The 14,239-nt window shown below is 40.8% G+C and overlaps 1 protein-coding gene across 1 annotated transcript in view; it reads right to left on the bottom strand.

Annotated features, from left to right (window-relative positions):
* The window catches only part of PLCXD3 (phosphatidylinositol specific phospholipase C X domain containing 3), a 166,980-nt gene that overhangs the window by 45,460 nt on the left and 107,281 nt on the right, over positions 1-14,239 (bottom strand). The window contains exon 2 of the mRNA XM_027606255.2: positions 12,302-13,010. Coding sequence (XP_027462056.1) covers positions 12,302-13,010 — 709 coding nt within the window. The remainder of the gene's footprint in view (positions 1-12,301; positions 13,011-14,239) is intronic.

Genomic DNA, 14,239 nt, shown 5'->3' with positions numbered 1-14,239 from the left:
GTGTCAAACCTAAAAGCATATTTTTTTAACTCAAATTTTTAAAATAAGATCTTTCTCAGGGGACTTGCTGAATTTTGTGGTCAAAAGAAAATCCTTTAACATAGTGGTTTTGTTTTCCCTTCTCTCAAAAACAGCCATCACTAACACCAATAAACACACAAAGCATTGAGAGTCTGTGGTTGGGTCTTTCAAATCATCATGGAACCTCTCACTTGTTGGCCTACTCTGAACCTTATTTTCTGGAAATGTTCCCAAAACCGAGCAGAATTTTCTACCTTAGAGAAGATACTTTTTACCATCGTCATTGGTCAATGATTGGAGAACCACAAAAGCAGGTCACATTTGAGTAGAGAAAATAGATATACTTTTGATACTTGAGCACAACATTACAATGTTTTGAGGAAAGGAAAAGGGCAGGAAAGGTCAGTGTGTTATTGTCCTAAGACATCAGATAAGTCACTTCTGTCATCTTTCCTTCTTTCGAGCTCCTATGGCATATGAAATCTACAGGTCAAAATGTTAGTACTCAGTTGCAAATTCTGTCGTGTACCATTCTCTAATTCTGTCTCTTATACAAATCTCAAATTCCAAAAAGATTGCCCTGTAACCCAAGGTAAGACACTACACCATGCCTCTCCTATCTGCACTCCAAGTCCACAGCATAGTCTTAATATGTTCTTGTTGGTTGAGTGATTGGCTGATTCAAAGAATGGATGGATTCTTGAGCTGGGACTCTGGGAAAGACTACTTTGGTCCACCTTGAAAAATAGAAATTAAAATTCTCTAAACCCATAGCATAAAATACATCCTATTCACCAAGTGGGTTATACTATTTTCTCCCCTTTCTATCCTACCATATCTAGGTTCTATTTGACTTTTTAACAAGAGTCACAGACAGAGAAAGACCTCAAAATTTCACAAATATAATAAGCCATGCAATGTTGGGACAGGAAAAAAAAAATTTTCACCATGAAATTGTCAAAGAAATACCTCAAGAACAACACTAAAGAAAACATAAGGTCTAGAGCAAGCTCAAAGAATGTAAATGCATGTTCCAGAACAATCTTGAAACTAGGTGAGAGAATACCACATTTGGGTATTTGAGCACTTTCTCTACCCTCAGTTGGAAGATAAGGACACACTGAATGTGAAACTCTTCTCTCCTCATGGCAATGTACTCTCACAGGTGCTGAGAGAAAAGTAGATTTCTACCTATTTTCATTACTTCTTTCTTACCCCTTCAACACACACACACACACACACACACACACACACACACCACCATTTCAATCTGAAGCTGACTACCTAATGCTAGTTGGAGCAGAAAATGGTGGGCCATTGAATAAGTCTTTATTTGCACAACCTATGTCATGGAGACATCAAAATGTCCCCACTCATGTTCATGGCATTAAGGAGTCTCTCAGTCATTATCAGATACCAGAGTCCCTGGCCATATCCTGTTTGGGGGCTGCTTAGACACATGGGTAAGGTATAAGCACACAGTGGCAATGAATGAGGTGTCTGCGTACAAAGGTGTGAAATTCTTCGGCCTGCTCTGCTTGTGAATGGCAATAAGAGTCAAATTCATTAAATAAACCTTCAACTGCTGAGCAGTAAATGTAAAACCAAGACAGGAATAAAACTAAGTTTCCAGGCTATTTTTTAGCAATAGATTCATCATATCTCCCCCAAATTAGCATATGGTGTCTGTTAACAGACTGAACTTATACTGAGTGATCTAACCAAGTTTCCCTACAATCGATTCACTACAAGCTACTTCTTACAAGCATTTTATCTGGAGAAACAGGCTATCTAAATTCAACTCTTCAAAGATGAATCAAAAAATCTGAAAAATATACATTCATGAGCAACTCGTTATTGTGTTATTTATTGTCCCAACTGGTTCATTTTCAAACCTTAGTTAAGTCATATTAGCAACAGCTTTTCTGCTTAGTATTCACATAAGAGGTAGCTACATGGTGAACTTGCTCAGTTTTATAATGGCCAAATCTCCCATACATTTCCAAAGGGCAGCCTGTGGCTTTTCGCATTCACTAATGAAATCACACATTACAGTCTCACTGTCACATAATGCTCCTTCACGGAAGGATGTCACAGCTCCAGAAACAACTCGTAAGCTTCTTTTAACAGCTGAGACCACAGGGAAATAAGTGATGAGGGGGTGGGAGGAAGGAATATTTTAAAGCAAAAATGCAAGTTATACGTGTGATTTCTGAAAAAAAATCAATTATGACAAGAAAGTTTCTAGGTATTCTTGTCTAATTATTTTTAGTACTTTAAAATAAGTTAATTAGAGAGGCTATAATCCCAGACATACAAATCAAGAGCTGGAAGATTTGTGCTCTATACCATGAAGCCAAGTATTAGTGTCTGCAGCCAACGGAAGTAGTATTTTCTTCTGAAATGTCAAGGCCAGATAGTCTGAGAAAATTTCATATTTTCAACTTTTTAAATTGTTGTTGTTATATTGAAAATATTATGGAAGAAAATATTTTATCAACTGAATGTGATAAATTAAAAGCGGCAATGTCATTGCCTAGAGTGGTATTAGTCAGTTATTTCAGCTTTATGTGATAATTTTGTTAGGTGGGGTGCACATAAAGCAACTCCTCATCCCTTTATCCTTTGACAGAGAGGATTTAGCTTATACACTTCACTTAGATAAGTATTCGTACTTGTCGGAGTCACTCTAGGTAATGAGTAGATCAGTCACCCAAAGCTGGGTCTACCAAGTGTAGCCAACACAAATAAGCCTTCAGAGGCCCCCATTCAAATAAGGCCAAGAATAATATGCCTCCCCCTGCCAAAAAGGGCAAGAAAACAATTCAACTGTAAATGTAACAGTTGACTCTCACCTCCTGCTTCTTTGTGCCTTGAATAAGTTGTGACATTTTGGGAAGTTGGAATGTTCACAAATATTAAAGAATCAGCAATTCCCTTTTCAAAATGCTGTGTTCTCACATTTCTTTCTCACCCCCAACCCCTTTGATAGCTACCACCTGGGATTCCAACCCTTGCCCACTGAGATAGGCAGAAACTTAAAGACTAGAATATCAAGTTGGTTGTCAATAGGGCTCAATGAGAAGAGTTTGCATTTTCAGTAGACAAGCCCTGGGCTAGGGTATCAGCAACTCTTTGATTGGCTTCATTATCAAAATTGTCTGGGTTTCTGATTAGATACAACCTCATTTGTTTCAGTGAGAAAAACAACGGAAAAGCACCGGGAAAGCCTAATTCACACCAGAGGCTTTCAAAGCAAATGGAAATAAGTGATATTTCTTCCTTGCATTGCACTGGAAAGGGCGAAAAGAAACTTAAAAGCAACCCCTGACATTAGGAAGCTGGCCTGCCACTCACAACCTGGCCATATTATTCTCCTGTGGGACATGAACAATCTCCCAGAATACCAGCCTTAGACAAGGTTCCTTGAGATCATGAGACAGTGAGATAAAAAAGGATACTTTGTAATTTTGTCTAAGCACAAAAATAAGATCACCCACAAAGTAACCAAACAACCAGCTCTCTAGACTGAAATAAATGAGACTGCTACTCCTTTACCCATTACAGTTTGTCCTCTCTGGCCCTATAGGTAAGACTTACAGAGGTACCCATTTATAGAATTACCCTTGCTTTCTGACAGCAGCCAATCTAGAGAGAACCTCTGCTTCCTTAAACTTTCCTCCGAGTCAGTCAACCTAAGCCCCAATTCTATAGGGCTGAAAAGTCCCTCCCAACCACGTCTCACACTGGGATGTCTCACGGCTCCCAAGGGTGGGTGTGCTTCTTCACTGCAACAAGTAAGCTCAGCATGTCCAACTACATATTTGTGTCTAGTGATTTGGCAATGCTTTCTCTTCCCTCAGTTGTAAATCAGTTCTCTTCAGAGTGGGCTGTTGCCCTTGGATGAGCTTTCAGCAGAACGGACTTGCCCCCCACGTCAGGAGCCCTGCGGGCACAGGGCAGAAATGTAGAGCGGCCCGAAGTCCTTGTGCTTGTGCCCCAGGGTGTGGCCTGCACCGTCCATATCCGGTCCACCTCCCTTCTGGAATCAGACACCACTTACTGGCTCGTCTCCTGACAATACATCTTACGGTTCGTTTTAAATCCCAAACAAGCCTCCCTATCCCCTCAGTCACTGGCTGAGGTCCCCCAATTATTGTGCTACAATCTAATTGACTAAACATCCCTGCCGCCTGGACCCTCCATCTTAATCTGCCCATCATCAACCCATCTGCTCTCAGCTTTCTGTGAGTTCCAGCTACACACTCGGCTAGTTCCTTTTCAGATAAACTCAATCTGCCCAGCAATTCCCCATAAGAAAACTGAGATCCAGAGAGATTAAAGTGGGTGAACCTCTATCCTATGCCATGCTTTTTAGAAAAGTATATGTATTTTCCTTCTCTCCCCCCTACACACACTTCCTCTCTCTCTCTCACACACATACCCAGACATATACACCCTCCCTCCCTCTCTCTCTCCCTCACACACACAGACACAACACACACAGACACACACACACACAGACACACACACAGATCTTCACCAGGCACTGAATGGGCATCTTACTTCCCAACAGCTTGGCATTCCCTCTAGTCTTTGACTTTCTGGCACAGATAATGAAAGGTGCCTGCCTGTATTCACCTGTACTTTAATCATACAGCATCAGCAGAATGAAGAAGAGAAAGAGCTTTTATGTACACTCTTGCTTTAAAAGTTCTTAGGTCAACAGTTATGAAAACAGAGAGTTATAGACAGCTCTCCCTCCTGCCATACCCCAGCAGGACCCAGGCTGAAGTCACTCTTTTGTCACATGACCTCACTGTCAGACGTTGTTGTAGAATCTTCTTTTTTACCGTTTGAAATCAGGACTGGGGAGGCCATTGGGTTGCAAAGTGCTGTAACGTTAATTGGTTTTGGTGGGAGGCACTGAGTCTCAAAGTTACCAAGGTTTCTTGCAAAGGAATGTGCTCCCGAGGCCAGGGGAACGAAGACTCCCTCCCAAAAGACTTGCCATGCTCCTGCAGCACCATCATCCTAAGATGGAGCTATGTGACATGGGAGAGAGGATGCGCGAGAGAGAATAGTAGGGGATCGGTTTTTGGAAATCAGTGATGGGCAGCTCTAATTAGTGACAGAACAAATCTGGTGGGGTCTGTGAGTAAAGAAGTCGCAGCTGAGATTTAAGGAAGAACTACTTGAATGTGGTGTTGGAAGGGGACTGACAAATCTTGGGGTTAACTCTTTCTAGGTTTCCTAAAACCAAGTTTATGTGTTGCTGGGGGTGGTTGAGGTGCAGCTTGCTACTCAGAGAAGGGCTCACCTGGAGTCTGTTAGAAACATAAAACTCTGATAGTGCTGCTGTAAGTAGGGGGAGAATGGGCCCATATAGCAGCAATGTCCACAACAGTCAAACTATGGAGCGAGCCCAGATGTCCATCAACTGATCAATGGATAAAGATGGGGTATATATAAACACAATGGGATATGACTCAGCCATCAAAAAAGAATGAGATCTTGCCAATTTGCAACAATGTGGATGGAGCTAGAGTGTGTTATGCTAAGTGAAATAAGTCAGTCAGAGAGAGACAAACACCATATGATTTCACTCATATGCGGAATTTAGGAAACAAAACAGATGAACGTAGGGGAAGGGAAGGAAAAATAAAATAAGATAAAAACAGAGAGGGAGGCAAACCTTAAGAGACCCTTAAATATAGAAAACAAGCTGAGTGGTGCTGGAGGGGAGGGGGCTGGAGGCTGGGTATTAAGGAGGGCACTTGTGATGAGCACTGGATGTTTATATCTAAGTGATGAATCACTAAATTCTACTCCTGAAACTAATGCTACACTATATGTTAACTAACTTGAATTTAAGTAAAATCTTGGGAAAAAAAAGAAATTTAAAAATCTGAGCCACAGACTCATGAATCACAGTCTCTGGGGCAGCACCCAGGAATTTGCATTTGAACAAACTCTCCATAAGCAGCAACCCCTCCCCAAGTTTGCCAAGCCTTGTGCTCAGAAAAGCCTTGCTTTCTGGAGCTTCCTTCTGATTTACAAGCCATACTCCTCTTTCTAGTGGTTCCAAAGACCTAGATCTTGAACTGATCCTAGCACTGGTTCAAGTCTCACCTGAACAAATTATTTAGCATTTCTGACCTTCAGTTTCTTAAATTGCAAATTGAGACTAATACCTGTTGAACAAATGAGGCATCCAGTAAGTACATGTTGAAGAAATTAAATCTTATGATGAAAACATCTTACAAATAAGGATTACTCTAATACTGATCTTCCATAGTCTCCTTGATATTCTTCTCTCTCTGTAGGCATATGTAGCCAAAGGAGGCAGCTTTCCCTTTTACTGAACAGACTAATCCTTTATCAGCTGTTCCACATGTGCACCGACCTATTTGGGGACATGGCCCAGGGGGCAGAGCCAGAAAGCTACTCCTCATGGAGATTGGTGCTCTCTCATGTCACCCTGAGCTGTCTTGGAACCATCTGGAGTCTCCACCAAAGAATTTGTGAGTTCCCTAAAACTCCTCAGAGGACTGATGCTGCAGGTGAACAACTTCCCAGAGACCAGCCACACCTGCTGGGTCCAGGCAGTGACAGGGTAAACTGGACAGCAGAAGTGTTGTTGAGGTGTGGTTGTGAACCAGGGTGTGTCCCCATTAGATGGAAATACTAGAGTTTATTGTGTTCATGAGGCAGACAGAACCCAGGAAAGGCCAGCTATGCACAAAATCCATGACCCATCTCCAGGCCTGACCTCTGACCCCTTGAGGCAAGGTTCCAGGGCACCTTGCTATGTTGCACACGGTGCAGACTAAGAGCCAGCTTGCCTTTCCACATTGGTCCCTGCAACCTGTTGTTCTCTGGTCCTTTCTGGCGTTCCTGCCCATCCTCTGTCCTCAACCCTCCCTAAGGCGTAGAGGATAGAATTCTGCCTATAAGCCAAGAGACCTGGATTTAAACCTGTCTTTGCCGCCAGGTACCTCTGTTGCTTGGGCAATCATTTAGCATTCCTCTGTCCTCAGTTTCCTTACTCAATGGAAACAGTCAAATGGGCAGTAGGCACAATGCAAGGAAGATTAAACCAAGTCACCTTTAAGTTCCTTTCCTTTCTGTTCTTCGGTGGTGCTGCTTCCGTGAATCCCCATGACAGCGTTCTACCTGGGTCTGCTTTCTTGAGAAAAAGCCACACACTTCAAATCTGCTCTTCTCATAGCCTTGCCCATCCCAACTGTGGCATACTTGACCTTCCCAAACCCCTGGACCTGACTCTGCCTTCCAAGATGACAGATAACATATTATATGTGCCCAGTGTTAAGAAATGTGAATTTTACTTAGTTTGCAGGAGGAAGCCTAGAACTTGGAGTCAAACAAACTCAAATAATGATACTGGCTTTGCTAAACTAATATGGGAATTTTGAGCAAGGTACTAGACATTTCTGAGGCTCAGTTTTTCATCTCTAATGTATCTAATGATCCCTACCTTGTTGGAAGGAGGATTGAATGGATACAATTCATGTAAAGCACGTAGCACGTTGCCTAGCACATGATGTGGGCTCAACAAATGTAGTTGCCTTCGTTTTCCCAGCTGGGTCATATTGATGCTTATTAATAATCAACCAACAACCAATTACATCCTCAAAATTCTACCTTATCTTCAAGGCAATGACTGTGATGGTGAGAGAAAATGGTCAGGGCAGTTAGCACAGTATTAAACAGATATGGAACACTTAAAATAGATGACCACCACCAACCCCACCACCACCACCACCACCATCATCATCATCATCATCATCATCTAAATTGTTGGACTTTAGAAACATTGTCTAAATTAATTCAGTATCAATTGACTTCCCAAGGTGCATTGCTCCTTGAATATTCTGACAGGTGGTCTAACTGATTTTTTTTTTAACAAAACGTATAATTTAATAAACCTCCACAAATTAGGGAAGGACTTGACTCAAGTTGCACACCTTCTTTTTAAGAATGTGTGAATTCCGTGGGGGTGAGGTGCAAAAGCTGGTGTTTGAAAAATAAATTAAAAATAGGTCTTTAAGAAATAAAAATCTGTGTCTTTTGGCATTGCTAAAATGTGGAAAATGCATCTGCAGTATTTGGAACCAGTGGCCAGATTGAAAGCTATACTACCTGAATGCAGGCTGACTTTAGTTTCCCTGAAAGCCACCCACACCTTCAAACACTGTTTTCTAAATGCACGTGCTCACGGTTTTGTTAGCCCAAATATTAGGCATAATAAAAAAATTATAGAGAAACTAGTCAAATGCAGGATCTTAGAATTGTAGGATTTTAGAACTCGAAAATATCTTGGAGATAGTCTAGCGCAAACTCCAAATTTTGCAGATGAAAATACTTAAGGTCCAGAGAGGTCTTAAAATCACCTACTAACTTCTCCTTTGGTGGCAAAGGAGAGTCTCATTACATCTTTTGCTGTTAACATAGGACTTTCTGAATGAGCAGCTTTGTGCACAATAGCAAGAGGAAAATGGCAGAAAGTTGTCTTTGTGGGCTTTATCACTTGATGAGGAAAGAGAAGCAATATGTCCTTGGGGAATCAAGTGTTCTTTTCACTGACTCTCTCAGAGGTAAGTAAATTACCTTTGCAAGGTGCTATCCAAGGACTGACAATGACCTTTTCCCTCTAACCCTCACCCAGAAGGCTGAAAATATATCAAATCAAATCAAAACAAAACTGGAGTTTCACAGGTACGCCATATGCAGAATACAGGCATTGGAATTTGTTTACAAGGAGGCCTTTCTAGTACTTCTGAGGCAAACTCTGTTCATCCTGGCGAGGTTCAAATATATTTGCAAATCGTTTGCAAGTAATTTGCATAATCCTAGAGAGAAGAAAAAGTTGATTCTACCTATAAGGCCTTCATTTCAATTTATTAAGTTTTTTCATCCCACCATCCTCCCCACCCTCTTCCTCTTCTCTTCCTCTGTTCAGTGATGGGTTCTACTATTCCAGAGAAGAAAGCCAGAGGCAAGTGAAAAGTTCTGAATTAGAGCAGATGCCTGAGGACAGTTTTTCAAAATGAATTCCAAGGGCTGTCAATAAGTGTTATCTGAAAAAAAATTAAGTGCTTGCACAACATTGCATTAGTTCAATTTAAATAGGATTCTTCAACAAAATGCTTGTTAGTGCCTTTTATATGCTAAAGATTGTGAATATTTTGAGAGAGTTGTGTAGATATACAATTTTCAGCACTTTCTTATTTGACCTTTTCCCCACAAATCCTGCTTTACTAATCCTGTACTATAGCATATGTAACTAAAAGTAGTTCAACTTCTAGCTTGCAAAGACCCTAGCTGCATGAAATGCCGGAAGAGAGAAAAATGAAAGTCATCTCCTCCTTGAGTAGATTTTTCTTCTTGACTACCCAAAGGCTATTCCTTACACAGGTAAAATCAGGGTATGGTTCTTGGCCACATGCAAAAAGCAGACATATTATATGGAAAAGTATTTTCCTAAATATAGAATTAGGCAACAGAAGGTAAAGCTGGAAGGGCTATGGGAAGACTCCTTTCATGCCCAATGTGTAAAATTTTAGAAATGAAGCTTCCTTCATTAAAGATGTAGTGAGAATAAAGAATATTGGAGTTAGCTGAGTCTCAGACCGCTCCTGCCTCTTCCCCACCTCTAATAGGTCCTCAGGAATTCCTCAAAATCTGGGGCCTCAGTAGGGTATGGTTGAGAACAACACATTCTTATGTATATATACTATAATTCCCTCATTTTTAAGGGTGTAAGAGAGGTGGTAAGTGGTTATTTACCAAAACAATGAACTTTTGTAGAAGGTGGTGCTATTAAATAGAAAGCCTTCTTGGTTTGATGAGTACTCTGATGGGACTTGCTGAGCCTTAGGGCTAGAGGAGAGGTGAATAATTTGGCCCAGTAATCTAAAGTGTGGAATCTCCAAGACAGTGTGGGGGTAGGGGAAGAAAAGAGATGAGAAAAAGACAAGGAGAAGGAGGCGCAAGAGAAGTTTCAGCCACAAGACTTGAGGATGGGGTTAAAGTGATACAGATGTCATCACGGTAAGATATCCCAGGCCAGAATATTTGTACTTAGAGACAATTCTAAAATTCAACTTTGTATTATCTGTATTACTATAATTATAAAACCTACCCTGTTGCCTCAAACCCTCAATAAAGTCTAAAAACCATTGTGGAAACTGAGGAAGAAGCAAGCAAGTTTCATGTCTCTGGTTCTACAGGGACATGGACAAGCCACATGGGACAATCAAATCCATCACTTTATGGAAAATGAAGTAATCCAGAAGCAGCAAGGGCTCATGCCATAAGAATGTAAGAAAGCTAGACATGAGCAGAAATCCTAGGGAAGGTCTTATACTTGCACAGGGTGTACAATGAAGAGCTAGGGATTGCACTTAAATTTTGAAGAACAGGGAGATCTCAGCTAATAATATTCCATCTCTGAATAACAGATGGAAGTTATGATTCTGTATGGCGGAACTCTTCGACTCCAAAGGCTTGTGGCTTTCACTGCCAAAAAATGCCAATAACTGCCACTTGAGTTGGCTTATATTCATAATGATCAATTGGCCACATCTACTGGATGCATAACCCTGACTGAAGCCTCCCCACCTCCTACCTAAATCCCTGTGTCTTTGTTTCTTGATTCTGTAAATGTCTGCATCACTCGTTTTACTTCTCAAGAAGAAACTTTATCCCTAACTCTTTTCTCCCATCATACCTCAGAGCCAAATTGTCATCAAATAATCCTATTTTTTACTGCGGCATACCATCCCCTTCTGTGTTTTCTCCCTTCCTCAGTTTAGCTTGCATTACCATGCTGAGACAGTTCCAAGCACCTCTTCACTGTCCACGCTCTCCAATCCTCTGCCTCCATGCTACACCAATTATCTATCTAAAATGCAGATACGGTCAAGTCACTATGACCCTAAATGCCATTTTCTAGCTCCCCATTGTTCACAGGATGAAATCTTTTCTTTAACCTGGCTAAAGGGTTTCTTGCAAATGTGTTCCTGCTCCACTGCAAGCATCATCTGCCATTTCCTACTCTATAGGCCATGGTCTGAGGCCATCCATATCATTCCATCTCTTAATCTTTTCCCCTCATCTCCTCGTCTTTCCCTACAAAGACCTTGAGCAAAACATGCGTGCTCTATCTCCTTATCATAATTCAAATATCAATTAAAGTTAAAGATAAAAGTCTGATAAGAATTAGATTTTTATCTTCAGACAATATTTGCGTTGTTTAGTACTTTAACTCAAAAGAATAAATAATATGTACAATTCTGCATGTTGTATCACAATCATGGGAAAGAGCTAGAGATCTTTGGTGATTGCTCAAGTTACATACTTCACAAGTAATCACCACTCCAACATATATGGCTGGGCTTGACAGATGGAATACCCACACTCTGGAGGGTGATCCTTGCTTATGGTATAGTGTAAGGAATAGAATATAGAGTGAGAAGAATGGAATTTGGGTCTTCGTTTCCTCATTCATTGTCCAACTGGCCTTAAACAAAACATTTCACTTCTCTGAACCTCAATTTTTATCTGTCAGACAACTTCCCAGGGTTGTCGTGCAGATCAGATGGAATTAGGTATCTAAAAAGAGACTGTGAGCAGGAGAGAAAAGGCTTTGCAATCTATAAAGTGCTACATAAATGTGAAAAGGAGCGCTGTGAAAAGATAACCGGACATGGAGTCTAAATGCATGGTGCTACATGTTGATCTGTGTCCTAGAAAAAAATATGTTGAAGTCTTAATCCCCTGTACCCATAACTGTGGCCCATTTGGAAGTAGGGTGTTTGCAGACATAAGTAAGAGGATATCATTAGGGTGCGCCCTAACACAATATGACTGGTCTTATAAGAAGAGAAAACAAAGACACATGGGGAGAACACCATGTGAAGCTAGAGGCAGAGACTGGAATGATGAATCTACAAGCCAAGGAATGCCAAGGATTGTCAGCCATCACAAGAGTTAGGGGGGAAGCATGGAAAAGATTCTCCCTCAAAGCCATCAGAAGGAGTTGACATTGCTGACACCTTGATTTCAGACTCCTAGCCTCTGGAACTGGGAGACAGCAAGTTTCTTCTGTTTTAAGACACCCAGTTTGTGGTATGTTGTGTGGCAGCCCTAGGAAACTAATAAACATGAGTATAAATTCTATCTCTGTCAGTTACTGACTCTATGAATGTGTGTTAAATTCCTTAAGCTTTTTCTCTGATACCTTAAGGACACTTACCTTTCTGTGATAGTTTCTCTGAGGCCACTGGCCACTCCTTTGACCACAGTGCTAGCTTTGGGGGTCAGCACCACCTGAGATATAAAAAACGAGCCCTTCTTTCTTCTCTCAGTGATGGACGCCTGAAGAAACTGGATCAGTTTTTCCGGATCTGTGGTGTTGGCCCAGGGTGCTGGCATCATCTGCCCAGGCCAGAGAAAGGGCACTTCCAGAGCCACTGGACTGTGGTAGAAGACCAGCACTTGATAGTCTTTCTCCCACAGGTACTTTAGACTAACTTCCTGGGCAAAAATCGCTGGGCACATCTTGTTTCCATAGATGTCTTTCAGCATTTGGACCAGTTTTTCATGGTGATATTTCTGCATCCCATAAAAATGGTTGAAGTCCAAGAATACAACCTCCTTATGGTGATCTGTGAGGAATGCATTAATCTCCTCAAGGCCTTCATTGACTTTGGCACTGAACAAACCATGAGCAAAGTAAAGTTCATTGTCGGGGTCTCTGGGCTTGGTGGAAATTCGAAGATCAAAATAACGGATCCCAGCTCCTAGCTGACCAGTAAAGTTCATTGTTTGAGTGGCTAACCATTTCCGCATCAGCTTTTTGGCTACAGTTCCAAACACAGAGACAAAATTCTGGACGGTTTCTGGCTGTTCAGGCCCTACTGGTGAGGCTTCATCAATGTAGAAGCTGAAGGAATCATGAGATCCTAGAAAAATAACAAGGCATAATGTGGTTATAGTTCAGTCCTTTGTTCTTCCCAACTTCTTTCCCTCTTGCAAAGTCTGTATCTCTCCCTCAAATGCATGGAAGGAAATAATAAGCAATATTTACTTAGTTCAGTCTCAGGTCTTAGGAGGGTCCTTTTTATAGCCTATATGGTACACATAGCACTTCAACAGATCAAACTGATTATAAAATTATGTAAAAATCCCTTCTGACCAATATTATAAATAAAAATGATCACCTTCTACTTCTGTAAACAAAGAATTTAACGTATTCATTAGGATTGGCTCTCCATGTAGGTGGCATAAGTGACCATTCATAAAGTGGAATTTATGGGGATTCACTGGTTCCCAAATACTTTGTCTACTATCTTGCCCTTTTCCTTCATTTTGAGTTGATTTCAATGGTAGAGACCTTGTTTCATTGAAAAAAGGAGGTTTTTTTCATGGGCAGATGATCAGCATATGAATTGGTACCTTATACACTTTGGAAAGCACAAGAGGTCCTTACAGAGAAAGGGAGAAATAAGCAAGAGGACAGCACAATGTTGATATATTTAACATCACTCCTGACCCTGCATTTGAGCAACTATGAACTTAGATGAGGCCACGTACTTTTCACATATTGAGGAAACAATTTTTCTTACAAGTTGACAAAACTAACAGCATTAAAAAATTAAATGACAGACTATTTTCTTCACAAATATTTCCTCTCAACGGTGAAAGCTCTCTTTGGAGTTGGCTTCCAAATTTGGAAGACTTTCTCCCTAGGAAGAACAAAGGCAACCTATTTAATTATGATTGTGATTATGATTTTTTTTTTTTTTGTCTGTTACAAAGACCGGAACTCCAGAAATGTAGCAATGAACATGCGCATGATTTGCTGGTAAGTATAGAGGGCCATTTAAAATATTTTTGGACCTAATGAAGAAAAATTATTTCAAATTTTAATTTTATTTTTTAAAGCCTCCTTTAATTCTTGGGCAAAACCTACTGAACAGGTAAAATGAAATTAATGTATCCTGAATTTTCACATGTTAGAAAGGGCAGATGTCATCATTCCCCATCTGTTACTCAGGCTTCCTCAGACCATGTTGCCTTACTCCTGATTTAGTTGTCTAGAAACTAAAAAATACACACCTTGTTCTAGTTCCTACATTTCACCCTGCCCCCCCCTCCACACTCCCCTTTACGTTTATCATCCATCACCTCA

This window comes from Zalophus californianus, chromosome 5 (genome assembly GCF_009762305.2).
Source record: "Zalophus californianus isolate mZalCal1 chromosome 5, mZalCal1.pri.v2, whole genome shotgun sequence".
NCBI classification, from domain to species: Eukaryota; Metazoa; Chordata; class Mammalia; order Carnivora; family Otariidae; genus Zalophus; species Zalophus californianus.
Note: the sequence above shows the minus strand (reverse complement) of the source record. Positions and strands in the feature narration are given on the sequence as shown.